This window comes from Phalacrocorax aristotelis, chromosome W, assembly GCF_949628215.1.
Source record: "Phalacrocorax aristotelis chromosome W, bGulAri2.1, whole genome shotgun sequence".
Taxonomy (NCBI): Eukaryota; Metazoa; Chordata; class Aves; order Suliformes; family Phalacrocoracidae; genus Phalacrocorax; species Phalacrocorax aristotelis.
The window spans coordinates 3,696,886-3,711,493 of NC_134310.1; the positions used below are offsets into that span (position 1 = coordinate 3,696,886).

Here is a 14,608-nt window from a genome sequence, read left to right on the forward strand (position 1 = left end):
ATATATGAAAGCATAAGTTTTTTCTGAAACTCATGTTGCAAAGCAATTTATAAGGGAGGAAAGACTGTGATAGTTGATATCAAAAAAGCCAATCTGCATAATCTAAAGTTGTCTTGGAATATTCAGCTGTAGGTGAAGAGCTGTCTCTGCTGTCAGCTCACTACATAGTAAATTAGTCTGAAATACAGGAGAATTTGCAGGCATCTTAAAACTTAATCTGTTTGATGTCTCTATCTTGAAGCATTTCATATTGAAATGTTCTGAAGTAATTTTTGTGGCTGTTGTTTCTACCAATGTCCTTACCTCCTCTTCCAGTCCCTCAGAAGTTTGGGCACAGCTCAGGCACACTCAACAGCTTCAAAGATCATGGCTACACATGGGTTTTCAGCAGTGGAGCTGCTTTAGGGGCTTGCTGCACAGCATTACAGTTAATCTGAGGTTAATGAGACAGTTCTTAGGACTGTGCTGTAAACTGGATTACCATCTCAATTTAAAAACAGAAAGAAGGGGGACTGTTTCCCCCCGACCCTCACTGCATTTTAGAAGTTCACTGGCAGAGCTTCAGGTAGTTTCCACAGCGGGGTTGAGTAGGTGGGACAGAGAGAGCGCACGTGGTACCATGCCCTTTTTGTCTTTAGTCTCTGTTTTTATATAAATCAGGTTACTCCTCAGAAAATTTAATGCTTAGGAAGCAGCAGCGACCCTGGCAATCTAATTATGGCAGTATTAAGTTTTGCAATATTTTTATGAGAAGAGTGCTTGAAAGGAGGCCATTCCACTGGCTTTTATAGGCCTAGTTACCGTGCAGGTTCATTACATTGCCGTTTGCCTATTTATTCTGAGCATGGTGATTTTCATACCTTTAGTTACAAGGATGTAGCTGCATGAGCTCTGAAATTGTTCAGCCTGTATTATATACACTTTTATGTCTGCAAATATTGAACTGGGGTTTCTTTTTTGACTGACTTTTGATATGGGGAACTTTAGAAGGACTGCCATTCCTGTAGGTCAGACTGTTTTCTTGTCTGTATAGAGGCTATAGAGTCTTCTCCAATATCCTGAACAGCAGGGCCTGTAGCAATTGGGCAAGGGGTAATGGTTTTATACTAAAAGAGGGGAGATTCAGACTAGGTATAAGGAACAAAGTTTTTACAATGAGGGTGGTGAAATGCTGGCACAGGTTGCCCTTTAGGTGTTAATATTGGGACACTGTGTTACTTATATTGTGTCCAATCCCACATTCTGATTATTTGTCTTTTTTCTCATCTGTTAAGGAAAAATGTATTTCCCATGTATTCTCTGTTTTGTTTTTGAGAATCAGTTACTCTGTACTGGTAGGTTTATAGTGATAGGAGTTTATAAATGTCTTTTTATGTCTGACACAGCTGGTGTTTACTTCCAGTGGTGGTTGGCAGGTTATACTTTAGTGCTTTATTGCCCTTTTCAGTTGATGGTTTTCACTGAGGCATACCAACAAGCAATTAATGAAGCTATGAAAAATTTGGTGTATCTGATGTGATTGTTGCACTAGTGTAATAACATCAGTTAAATGAAAGTAGTTCTTAGCCAGAGGTTGAGGATTCTTTAATTCATGCTTTTAAAGAGATGTAATTTCATATGATAGTTCCTGTAAAAAATCAAGCCCTTTCTGTAGGCTGCCATTCTATGTGTATTACCAGTGGCATCAAGCTACGATTGGCACCGTTGAAGCCAAAAGGTAATAGTAACACCTATGATGTAATGACATCATTTCACTTTGTCAAGCAGTTCACATTTGAATTAATTTTCTGCTTTGTAGTCACTGTACTTCAAATGCATGTTGTCCTGCCTGATGCTAGGATGACCGAGCACTGGAGTTGGTTGCCCAGAGATGTTGTGGAGATACCCAAAGCCACCTGGATGTGGTCCTGGGTAACTGGCTCTCAGTGGCCCTGCTTAAGCAGGGAGGTTGCCCAAGGTGACCTCCAGAGGTCCCTTCTCACCTCAGCCATGCAGTGCTTCTGTGGGGTCTATGTAAACCAGCTAATGGGTTGATAAAACTAAGTGCTTCATAGAAATACTATACTACTATTTTGTAATGAATTTTTACTCCAAGTACAGGAACCCAGGTGCTTTAGTAACAATTTTTATTTTGTTTTCTCCCTCTCCTAGTGCTGACTTAAAGCTCTTGGAAGAAGCCACAATCTCAGTCTGCAAGTCTTTAGGTGAGAAATTGTGACATCTTAACTTCTTTCCGTATGCTCAATCAGAATTAAGAAACAGCATTCATGTGCGCATCCATGTCTTCAGTACACTTAACTCTTAGTTGTATGTGTTGGGCTAGTAAGATTAAAGTAGTGTAAAGAGTGTTTGTGTTATTTCCCAAACTTGCTCCATCCCTACTACTTCTTTTTCCCTCTGCCCTCTAAGCTGATCAGTAAGGGGAAGGACATAATCAGAGGATGAAAGGAAGGGATAATATACACTTGCTGTAGACAAGTCTTGGAAAGGAAGCAATGTGAGCTCCACGTTTGCAATATATTAAATCTAGGATGAAAAGTTTGTTTAGAGAACGATTAGGGAGTAGTAAGGCATGTACTGGAGAATCTTAAAAGAACAGCAGCACCTGTACAGAAACATGGGCATATTGTGCTTTATGTAGAAATATTTAAGACATTAAAATTTTGTTTTGTTCTATATATTGTTTGAACTAAATAGTGTCAATTTATGCATGCTATATAGCCGTATCTTATTTTTCCTTATATAGTTGAGAAGAATCCTCGAACGGGAAACCTTGGGTCATTGATTAAAGTCTTTCTTTCTAGAACCAAAGAGTTAAAAATTTCAGCAGAATGTCAGAAGTAAGTACCTGGAAAAAAGCTGTATGTGCCATTTCACTTTTTAAATGTTTCTTTTGGGGTTGTCCTGTGCAGGGAGACGAGTTGGACTTGGTGATCCTTGTGGGTCCCTTCCAACTCAGGACATTCTATGATTTTGCTTCTAGCTCTTGAGATTTTTGCTTTGCTAGTTAACATAATCACAGACCAAAACTTAGAATTCTTCATAAATTATTGTCAGAAACAGGACAAGTATCTGGTACTTTTCCAAACACAGAAGGATAAGTTTAATAGGTAAATGGATTGCTGGGGAAAGGCATTTTTGTGTTCATCCTGTGTGTTATGTAAACACATTTATGTACAAATGGTGTAGCTTATGGTTACTGATGGTTTAGAGCTGTTTAAAAATCAAGGGACCTTTTTTGCCAGATATTGATGTATGAACCAGTATTTTCTCTTGGAAACGTTTTTAGTTGTATTGGATTTGAACTCAAACTTCTATATAAAGACTTTGCTTTCAAATCATATCATGCAACTGCCATTGGTTTTGCTTGCCCCTTTCGGCAGTAGGAAAGAACGCCAAGAGGTTACGTGTGCAGCACTGTATAGTTTTTGCAGGGAGCTTTCTGTAATTGTTCCCCCCACACCCATAGACAAATGTCCAACTCCCATCAAATCTGGGGCTACAAAAAGGAAGACTTGCTTTTTAGTGCCCCCTTGCTCCCAGGACTGCCCTCAACATTTTCGCTTATATCTGTATTTGGAGAAAGAAGTATTTCCTGCCTGGATAGCCCCTGCTGCTTCAGTCCAAAAATACCTTCAAAATAGTCAAGCTGTTCCTTGAAGCTCTGTATGCTGTTGTATGGGCTTCCCAGCAGTTGCTTATTGGTGCTTGACAAAATGTAATGAAACTATATGCCCCCTGCATTCAGAAGGCTTGGAAAATATCTATGTGTGTTGCATAGAAAAATCTTGCTGTATTGCTCTCCTGAAGTTGATAAATGCCTATGGTCATCTGAGGGCTGTTTGACTGGGAAAAGGGCTAAGATTCAGGGAGCCAGCGTAGCTTTCATATGGGAAACTTTCAAATGTCTGGGTGGCTTGAGTCCATAGGATCTAGGAACCTGTAGAAGTATGCTGAGCCATCTGGTGAGCTCTTCAAAAAGTGGTACTTCTGGCAACCGTGGTGTTTGTAACAGTACAGTCTTAGTCAGAAATAAGATTGTGTTCTCCTGGGGGAAGGAAAAAAAAATACTTTTGAATACCTTGCCAGTTTGTTTGCTGTAGGATCAACTGAAGACTCACTGCTTAAGCACTTTGGCTTTTCCTTGCTTCAACTATAGGAACCCCTTTGTCTATTCTGGCGTATATTTTGTTGTGGGTTTTGATGCATGTTCACAAGTTAAGCATTACTGATTCTTGTTTGTTTCTGCTTCTTTTCTAGTCACCTCTTTATCTGGCAGGCTCACAATGCACTGTTTATTATTTGCTGTTTGCTGAAAGCATTCATCAGTCGAATGTCAGAAGAGGAGCTGCAGCTTCATTTTACTTATGAAGAGAAAGCACCGGGCTCATACGGTAGGTATACACTACTGCTAGTGAAACAAATATCCCACTAGAAACTAAAAAATTATGTTGCAAACATGGTGCTTAGGGTCATGGTTTAGTGGTGGACTTGGTAGTGTTAGGTTAATGGTTGGATTTGATGATCTTAAGGGTCTTTTCCAACCTAAATGATTCTGTGATTCTATATTTTGTTTAGACTAAGAATCCCAAACTTTGCTTTAAAATTGGAAATGAAGTACCAATGAGATTACATACAACACGTTTACTGTTTGGGACAACCTCTGAGGTTGAAAGTATGTAGTCAGTAGTAAAACTGACTTACTCCCTTTGGAGTCTGAAGTAATTTGGAATAAACCATCTTCCTTTGATCATACATGTGAAAGAGAATGCTTTCAAAACACGGTGAGAGCTTTTCATTACATACTGACTGTTGTCTTCTGCTGGAATTAAACATTTGTTAACAAGCTGTTGGCAAGTTACAGGTTCTTATAGCAAAACAGACCTCTTCTAGAGCAGGGTTTAGGTTGTTTGGTTTATTTTTTCTTTAAAGACTTGTATTAAATTTAACATGGTCATTTGTTTGCAAACTTAATTTGGCATTTTTAAAACAGTTTTTCAGAAGTGATGCTGTAGGACCTACCTTAGCTTTAGTAATTTTCATTCAGCTTGAAATGTGGTAATGCTCCTTTTCAGAAGAACAGGATGGAATTGGGGTGAAGCTGACCACGTACTACTGTAGGAACGGTGATGTTGCAATTATTTAGTGTTTCTTTTCACATGTTTCATAAACCAGCAGCAGCCAGGGAGTGGAATTTAGTGAGGGAAGGTAACAGTAGTATAGTCAGAACTGATCCATTGAAAAGGCAACTGCTAAAATTTGGTTAGTGGGGAGTAGTTTGTACAAGAATACAGGACAAGGCAAAGAACTTAGGCAGAGTGTTAAAAAATAAGTGCATCTCCAGGAAATGGAGCATGTGTTACACTAGGTGAAAGATGGCAGGGAAGATGCTCAAATAACATAGCTGTTCTCCTTCTGCTGTCCAGTCCTTTTTGAGTGTGAATGCATTTGCATTCAAAATCAGTTTGATTACAGCAATAAGAAAGTCATGACACTGTCTGCCACAGAACTTCGTGTGGCACCATATCAAGATGCTCTTTCAGAACACATGATGGATAGTGCCGGCACAGGAACCTTGATTTCCTTTACTTTGTTGTAAAGATACCGTTGAGTTTGTAATTATGTTGTTTATTGCATAAAGCCAAAAATGGTCTGGCAAAAAGGACTGGTGTCAGAATGGTAGCACAGTGCAAGTGGATTGTGGAAGAACAATCAAAAGTGTCTGAATGTGGATTTCCCTCAACAGTCAGTCCAGCAAGGACAGGCGCTGAGAACACCCAGTAGCTGCTTGCTCATTGAATACTGAAACCTGTTCATTAAAATCTGTTTAACTCCTTGGAGCCTGCTGCTGTTGTGGGGAAATCAGACCTCTAGTGCCAAAAGATTGTGCTACATGTTGAAATGGTTTAATGTATTTAAACTCTGCTGAGTAGTCTCCAAGAATGAAGTCAGCTAACTGATGCATTAGAAAGTAACACCTGCTTACAATAAGCTATCATTGCAGACTTGCAATGGGTTTATACTTGGTTAAAAAAAAATTGCCCACTTCTTGCTTCAGTGGTAGTGTAGCATAGTAAAATGGATGGAAAAACTGAGACTTCTTGTTGGTTTGAACCCCTGGGATCTTTATTCCTTGGGCTGAGAGTTCCTTGCAGTGTGGTATGAAAAGTGATTGTCACCGGGGTAGATCCATGTTTATACCATGTCTAGTAGCACTTGAATGTAATTCACAGTGGCGTTTATTAGCGATAACTTTGTGCGTATTGGTGGCAAATGTACTTAGCAATTATCTTTGAGCAGATTGTTCGCTGGATGTTCTTGATTAGGAAGGTAATTGTGTGTGGTCTGCTGGGGAGAGCAGGGGATGGAAGCCGGAAACGAGCTCTTCCATGGCTCTCCCCACTCAGCCGTGGCTCAAGTCCGCTGCTGCTTTTCCATTGGTTTCCACTGGAGATGGTCCTTGTGACCTGCTTCAGTGGGTTGAGGTTCATAATGTGCTCTGTTTATATAGCCATCGTTTTTTGCTCCTAACAAGTCTTCACACAGGTTTTACTAAATATATATAGAATATGGTAATAAAGTGAATGCTTGCCTTATAGCTTTTATACTTAGGTATCGGAGAAGTGAAGTATCATTAATGGTGTGTAATAAAATGCTGTGCTAGTGTGTATTAAAGTAAGCAGAAAAATATGAAATGTTTTTGGTTTGTATATTCATAATTAAATCAAGTAGCTTTCTTGATTTTCTTAAAATTATTTGGAAGCTAGAGCATGCTTTGTTATTGTGCAGTTTACCCAAATTTATCATGACTTTAGTAAAAGTTGTACATACTTAACACTATCTTTGGTGAACATGCTTTTTGAAAATGCAAGTTCTTAGCTGTCCTTGCTGCCTTTTCGTTTCCGAGAGTTTTATATTATTTTACTATTTTTCAATTGTGAGCATGACAAAACAAACCTTATACAATACGTTAACATTATATAATTAATACAGTAAAACTTGCATGCAGATAAAAGCTTTAATACAGTGTCTGAACTTTGAAGTACTGTTTGGTTATTTTCTTAATGGCTGGTCAGTAGTTATTGGAAAGAACAGTTCAAGCAACCGACACCACAGACAACCTCTCTCTCCTGTGATCTGTTTTTGTATGCCTCGTTCACTCATGCAGCCGTCTGAGAAAAGGTTACAGTTCTTCTCAGGATCACCTTAAAACTGCTTTGGAAATCACGGTGTGGTGGTGTTTGTTTCCCTGTTTTAACTATGAGCACCACTTTTTTTTTCCCTTCTAGTCTGAGGATATATCCTAGGACTGTGTTCTCTGAGGTGAAACACAGCACCTGGGAACTCAGGATGCAAAACTGCAGTGTCAGCACGTCAGGCTGCTCATGCCGCTGTCAGTCAGAGCATCAGCACCTGCTCTGTGGTATTCTGTGTGGCAGGTAGAAATGTATAGTGTACAATAGTAATGATATATGGAAAATATCCTTGTCACCCACTGCTCAGCAATATTCCTGTATTACGACAAGTTGCATCTGACATAGTCACTGTTTATTTAGGATTTTTGATAACTGTCTTATCTGGAAGAAATCTCCTCCCAGGTTTCTGCAGTTCATATGCTTGCGCTCGATTGCACAAAAGCTGTGCAGTTGTGCTTTGTCATTAAATCTGATTATCGAGGTCTTTCATTTTGCAAAAAGTTTGAGCGCATGGATATGTTGTAGCTTGTCATTATAAAGCTGTAATGAACAAATTGCAGAGGATTGAGTTCCCGCTTACAGCATTGCTTATTGATTTCCTTCAAGAATAGTCCATTAATAAGAGTTTGCTCCTTTTGGCAGTTTTCAGATGGTTCTTTAGCCCAGGAAGTGCATTTTTTGCCTCTTCATCCGTAACTGGGAATTTACATACAACTTGGGAGGATATTGCACAATTTTGATTGTAGGAAAATCCTTATAGAGGCTTAAACCATATTCTTTAAGATTCCCCTAAAAAATCCTGATAGTAATAAATCCTGAGCTAGACTTGGCATATACTGGTCTGAAGCTGCAATTAGTCTGGCTAATGCAAACCATTTATCTCACAGTGAGGTTTCCACTGCTGTATCCCATGATTTCTGTGTGATCTATAACTGTCCTGTGATTGAGGCGTTAAGAAAGCATAGGCTGTGTATTGTATTCTAAACCAAACCATCAATTCATTCAGCCGCTTCCCTGACCTGTAGTAGGAAACTTTATTCATTCTCTATAGAGCAGGCTGGTGATAAAAACTTCTAGGGACTGTATTTGATATGTTATAGCAAATGAGAGGACATAGAGGAGGGAATAAATAGCAATACCTTTACTGCAACCCTTAAATGATTTTGTGAGTGGTAAGCTATCATATAAAAGAAATGAGGGATGGCAATTAGTTTATGTACTCACTGTTAACACTCTGAAGGGAAAGTTGGGAGCTTTTGAGAGTCGCCAGAACTGAAGATGAAACCACAAAACCCAAAGAATCTTTAAGTCTGCTGGTTGTGTAATGCATTGAGTGAATGAGGCTTTAAGAACTGTTTTATGAGTAACAAACTATTTCATTACTGATGTCCAAGTTCTGTGTGTAGGAGCAACAGGGCAGGGAAAGCAAGTAGCATATAAGGTGAGGCTACACTTTGCTATGCTTGAATCTCTTATTAATGTCAGGTACATCCAGCTGCTAGAGCAGCTCACATCAGGTCGTGACAACGTAGTAGTTAGTTCTTGAGAAGACAGACTGTTTTACTTCTGTGTTAGACCTTGTGTCATGGCCAAGGATGGAGCTGGGCTGGTTTTACTAGGAGTGGAGTCTCCTGGAGTATACTTTCCTCTGCATAAGCCATTTTGCTTTTGTAGTGTCTGCTAATGCAGTATCTAATGTACATCGCTTTGAAAAAGTTAAAACTCATTATAAAAGTTAAAACACATTATTTTTTCTATTATAAAAAACCAACCCACCAAAACCACAACCCAAACCAAGACCCACCAAAAAGCAAAAAAACCCCAAACCAAAACAAAAAAAAAAACCCAATGCAAGTAATCCTCATGCTTGAGGACTGAAGTACAGCTGATGAAAAATAGTGTTTCAACATAATTGGATGTTTTATAAACTGTGTGCATTTGCAGTTCCTTCTGCGCTGCCATAGAGTTTAGAAGAATGCACCTATGATTCCTCTCTCTGCAAGTCTGCTCTAATCTTATCTGGCCAGATTCACCCTTTACTTATTTTCCCCAAGGCTTTACACATGTCTTTGATCCAAGTATGTGATCTATTAATGTGAATGAGTATTGTGTGTGTTGTCTTTATCCTGCTATTGAAAACGGCATTGTGTATGAAAACACATAGTGTGCCATGTTTATAGCTCTCTCTCACATAATAGATTTGGCATGTGTCCGCCTCATTGTCTTGGCAAGACGAGAATTAAAGAATGCATGTGCCTCAATGGGGAGAAGGATACATTAATTACCGTAGCTGAATGACATTGATTACAGCAATTTAGCTTTCTCTTTTTCAAAAAAAAGAAAAAAGAAGAAAAATAGTTTGAGAACAGAGCAGGAAAGACTAACATCTTCCATTTTACATGATTGTGCTAACCCAGTGTGTTCTTGCTTTATTTTGAATGTTGTATGGGGAAAAAGCCCTCTTTCCTATTCAAATAACATTATTATCTCTTCAAATGAGTTGTGTATATAACATGGTGGAAGAAATGATGCCCTTTAAAATGCACTCACTTTATTTTTTTTCATCCTTTATCCTCTTTCCTCTTCTCTTTTTCCTCAATTGTCAAGAGAAAAAATTAGGTACCTTTTGGGAACTAATAGCAGTCTTGCTTTATAAGCATTTTCTAGAGTCAGAGGACCTTAGGAAACTGTCACGGTCAAGTTACTTTAGAATACGTTATCTGGGCTTTATTATTGGCGGTGGTTTCTGTCTAAGGTTAAATACTCCTAGCAGTTCTTGGTCTTTACTAACAGGAGCTGCATTGTGTTACTTATGGGGGATTCTATATAAAGGAAACCATGTTTCCGTGATAAAAAACTGATTTCCTTTAGAACGTGCAGTTCACTAGGTGACAATTTTTAACGTGCTTTTAATAAACCGATTGTGGAAAGAAATAATTTTGCTTTATTGTGAATATTCCCTCCGGTGTGCTTCTTAAAATTGAGCTCTGGATTTTAGAACAAACTTGGGTTAAACAGAGTAACACTGCCATAACCTGGCTATAATGTTGTGTTTATTGCAGGATGTATTTATTTGAAAATACAAAATAAACAAGCATTTGGGTAATCATTGTGCTGTAATGCCTATCGGGTGATGCAGGGGGGAAAACTGTGCCTGCTCTTAGGCCATTCAGCACTATAAACCCCTGCACTTCTTTGTGTTGTAGGCTTCTCTTTGTTATTTTATTTTGAAAACAGAAAAAATCCTAATAAGCCAAGAGATTTATCTTCTGTTTATTTTTAGTATTATATGACAACTTCAAATGGTTTAAAAAGCTTTTTCCTCAGTAAGTCTTGCAAGTCTTTTGTTACAGTTGCTGTTAAAAATTGCAGTGCTAATGTAAAATACCACCAGTTTTATTGCTTAGAATAGCTGAATTTTTAAAGTAATTTTTAATCATCCTGTGCATTTTGTCACATTATGTATGAGTAGAGAATAATGTCTGCTTACTTAAAATGCACCCTGGAAATTTGTGAATTCTTACTTGTCACTGAAATGTGTAAAACCTTGTCAATAAATAAATGTGTATTCATGAAAAAAAAATGTATATCTAATTGCTTAAGAGCAACAGTGATGTGTACTGTAGGCTGCATTAATTTGACAGATCACAATTTAGCATATTGCTCAGTGTACATTAAGCAAACGGAACTGTTTTCTATCTGTCTCTGCTTATTCTTTACTTGGGATTAAAAAAAAGGGCTGGGGATATAGGCAGAGTGCAGGGCATTTTGAGAGGAGACTTGAACTGAGGACCAGTGAGAAGTCGCTGGTTCAGCTGTTAGTAATAACACCATTTAATAGGAACGTGGGTAAGTAGTAAAGTAAGGCTTCATGTGCTTAATATTAGCATATTCCTACAATACCAACATCTCATTTAATTTATCAAATTGTTATTAGTTGTTTTATAGGTAAAAGGCTTGGCATCACTGTTTTGTCTGGTGATTATCCCAAGTGCATTCTAATTCAGGAAAGAATGCAATCTTCTTAAACAGATGGAATTTAGCTTCTAGTGTTTGTTCCTTAATGAAAATATCGATTGTGTGGATCTATGTGTTTAAATCTATGCTTTCTTCAGGTATTTGAAAATCCAGAAAACCTTTGGTATGCTTCTTTTCAGGAACAGAGTGTGAAGACCTCATAGAAGAGTTGCTGTGTTGCCTCATCCAGCTCATTGTTGAAATTCCCCTCCTGTGAGTTGTCTTTTTTCTTTTTCTTTTCAGCCTCCTTGTATAACATGAGCATTTGAGAGAGCATAAAACTTAGAGTGATGGAGTTAGTGTGTAAATACTTGGATTTGCATGCTCCCTGTGACAGTGCAGTAGTGGTAACGGTAACCTGCTGGGAGTAGCAGCCCTTAATATTCTGTTAATGATCAGCATCTTACACCCAGTTCAAGCCATCAGCAGAAGTTATCCTGTTTTATTTTGTAGGAGCCTTCGTGTTTGATTTGGGTACCTCTGTCAGCGCACAGGCAGTTAGTGCTACCTTTTGGCTAGAAATGGTTGTGCTAGTTGTACAGGGAAAGGTACGTTGGAGGTGTCACTTCCCCTCTGGGCGATGCAGCAAGGTGCAAAGTAAAGTTCCTTTTCTGCAGTTATGTGGGTTTTTGAACTGCATGTGCACTAAGTTAGTCATATGACTTATTATTCTAATATCTGAAATAGTGGCAAATTGATGTCTGAAGAAGAGAAAAAAGGAACGACTAAGTAGAATGTTTCTGTAGATTTGTTTACGTGGCTCTTTTTCGTGCATTTGCTGTATTTGATATATGTTGGTTCCACATGTCGCTGGGATATGTGTCGTGAAACATACCTCAGTATTACACGGAGGAGAATGTACTTTGTCCTTTGGAAATAAAAATGGTTTTTGACACCTGTCCTGAGAAGTTTGAACAACTTTTTTCTCAAGATAAACTTTACCCAAGGTAGTGATAAGAGTATCTTTTGTCTTAAATTGCATTTTAGTCTGTGCCTAAAAATGTAGTGCCCCAATAAGAGCATCAGAGCTTTGAAGAGAGCTTCAGATTATCTGTTATAGTGTAGTATATAGCTCTGCTGATGTTCTGGGTTTTGTACTTTGGATTGTTCTTTTGGTTGGAAAGCTGACAAAGATGCAATAGTTTTTGAAACATTGCTCTCATTAAATACAACTCTGTCAACATTACATGAGGGTTTGGGTAGGTAGTGTGTAATGAATTAGTGATATGATTTAGAGTGTCATTCTGCAAAGCTTGTCAGGACTTCCTGTAACAGATACACTTTTTGTTTGGAGCAGATTAGAGGAAGTACAAAGGGGTGAAAGGACTGTGATATATGGGCAAGTTCATAAATCCTGCAGGGTTTTATTTTTCTTTCCTGGAAGTCCCAATGTGTGTGTGGAGTCCAATATCATTTATTCTGTTTTTCTGGCAGAAAAAACTTTACAGGCATGATTGTTCTTAACCCTTTTCAACAATTGAACCTGTCAGCATCTCTGTTTCTGTGTGAATGTTGTCGCTGGGAATGGAAGTAGCTGTTGAAAGCACTTAGTTTACTATACAATATAGTGATAATAATGGCTTATCAAAAACAAAGTTGTAAAGCCTGTCTGTAATCTTTAATGTTCAGCCATATCGAAAATGTACCCGCTTTTCATGAGAGAGAGATATGGAATGTTTTGGGGTATTTTTTCTAATAAGTTTTCTTAGCTAAATTTTTTCCTGACATAGCATGCTACTGAATTCTTAGTAAGATACTGATAGTTTAAAAAAGTGTATATTGGCTTGTTTACCAGCATAATATGTTTAACAATTTGATAAAGCCTTAACTAATGATTTTGGCCCCATGTGATCAAAGGGGGGAGGTAGGGTAGGGGAAAGGCGATGCAGAAAAACTTGCTTTCTCTAATACACAGTCCAACTCTGTCCTTAAAGATGTTAGAAGGCTGGGATGTTTTTGCTTACTGTCATATTAATATTTTTTCAGGAGAATGATCTGCATTATTTTAGTAGTGAGCTTACTTTTTACTTCCCTCCCTCTCCCAGATCAGATTTACATTATAAATTCTTTCCCTACATTGTATCAAGGGAGTAGTTTGTTTCTGTCTTTAGCTGGAATAAATCAAGAAAATTACAAGCCTAGCATGTAAAGGTTGGGAAGGAGTAGATTGAGCGGAATACGTGCAATATTCAAACTTGTAACGATTTCTGTAGCAGGACTTAGGATCACTCGCTAGAGGATAGGCAGCTTAGGCAGCTTTGGCAACTTAGTGTCACTGCTACCAGAGTGTCTGTCTGTAAAGCTGCTATTAAAGATGAATTTTTGTTGTGACAGACCATTAAAATCTCCATGCCGAGCCTATCTTTGAAGCATCATTCAGAATGGCAAAGTTTTTGTTACGAGCCTTCAATAGCCTTAAATGGAGGATTGTCACAATTAGCGTGTCCCTTGGGTTCTGTAGATGCATTTTCATGAAGGAGTGGATACAGCTGGCAGCTGCTGTCTGAATATATTGCTTCTCTATTTTTCTCCTTCACTGAAATACTAAGATTATTTTGGAAGTGTAGACCACCATCTCCATGTTGAAAACGTGGGAGCAGAGGTACCTGTGCAAGTCCCACACTCTTTGCTTTTGAAATTGGTCTAAATGCCACATCAGGTGCTTTTTGGTGAAAGTAGTACACTTCAGAGGTACTATAATATTTTCCCCTCTCTACATATAATTTCAGATGTGCTGTCTTTATTTTTTTTGCAAATGTATTGCTGAAGAGCAGACAGCATTGCTGGATGATGCTGTGTAGATACTGGTATGGAGTAGTGAGAAATATGTGATTATAACATATATCCTGTTATTCTTCACTGAGTATCACACTGTGAAGATGTATATGTAAGATGACCAGTACTGTTGGGCGGAGAGCTTAGGATACCTGTGTATTCTGCAGGCAGGTGTGTAACCTTAATCTGTGTTCCAGACTGACTAAGGGCACAGGCACCAAGTTTGTGAAGGGTCGAGTCTTTCTGTGGCGTGGGCAGAGCTTGGTCGCCTCTGAGCTTGCTCTGTGAGAAGCCTTGGCAGAATGAGCTCACGTCTGCCTACAGAATAACCTACAGACATACTTGGAAAATGCAGGTGGGCCGCCTAGCTCAAAATTAATGAGGGAGGTGTGAGATGGGGAAGCTGATAGATAGTAAGTTTGTAACCCATCTCTCCATATCCCTTACTAGGAAATATAACTGAAGAACCAAAATGCATTGATTTTTGTTGGGAAAGGCTGCAGAGATGTGCAGCAAGGTGTATTTAGGAGTGTGTCAGAATTGTCTATGATGAATTTAAGGAACACTTTGTCAAAGTTAGTTTGTGTTGGGGAAGGCAAATGTGCTTTAAGGCAGTTAAC

The 14,608-nt window shown here is 38.5% G+C and overlaps 1 protein-coding gene across 18 annotated transcripts in view; it reads left to right on the forward strand.

The window, feature by feature from the left end:
* The window catches only part of DYM (dymeclin), an 88,997-nt gene that overhangs the window by 21,965 nt on the left and 52,424 nt on the right, over positions 1 to 14,608 (forward strand). For all 18 annotated transcript variants that reach the window (XR_012657808.1, XR_012657803.1, XR_012657804.1 and 15 more), the window contains 4 exons: positions 2,152 to 2,204; positions 2,747 to 2,840; positions 4,261 to 4,394; positions 11,354 to 11,426. Coding sequence is in view for 12 of the 18 variants with exons in the window: in XM_075077547.1 (XP_074933648.1) it covers positions 2,152 to 2,204; positions 2,747 to 2,840; positions 4,261 to 4,394; positions 11,354 to 11,426 (354 nt within the window). In the remaining 6 variants the exon portion in view is untranslated. The remainder of the gene's footprint in view (positions 1 to 2,151; positions 2,205 to 2,746; positions 2,841 to 4,260; positions 4,395 to 11,353; positions 11,427 to 14,608) is intronic.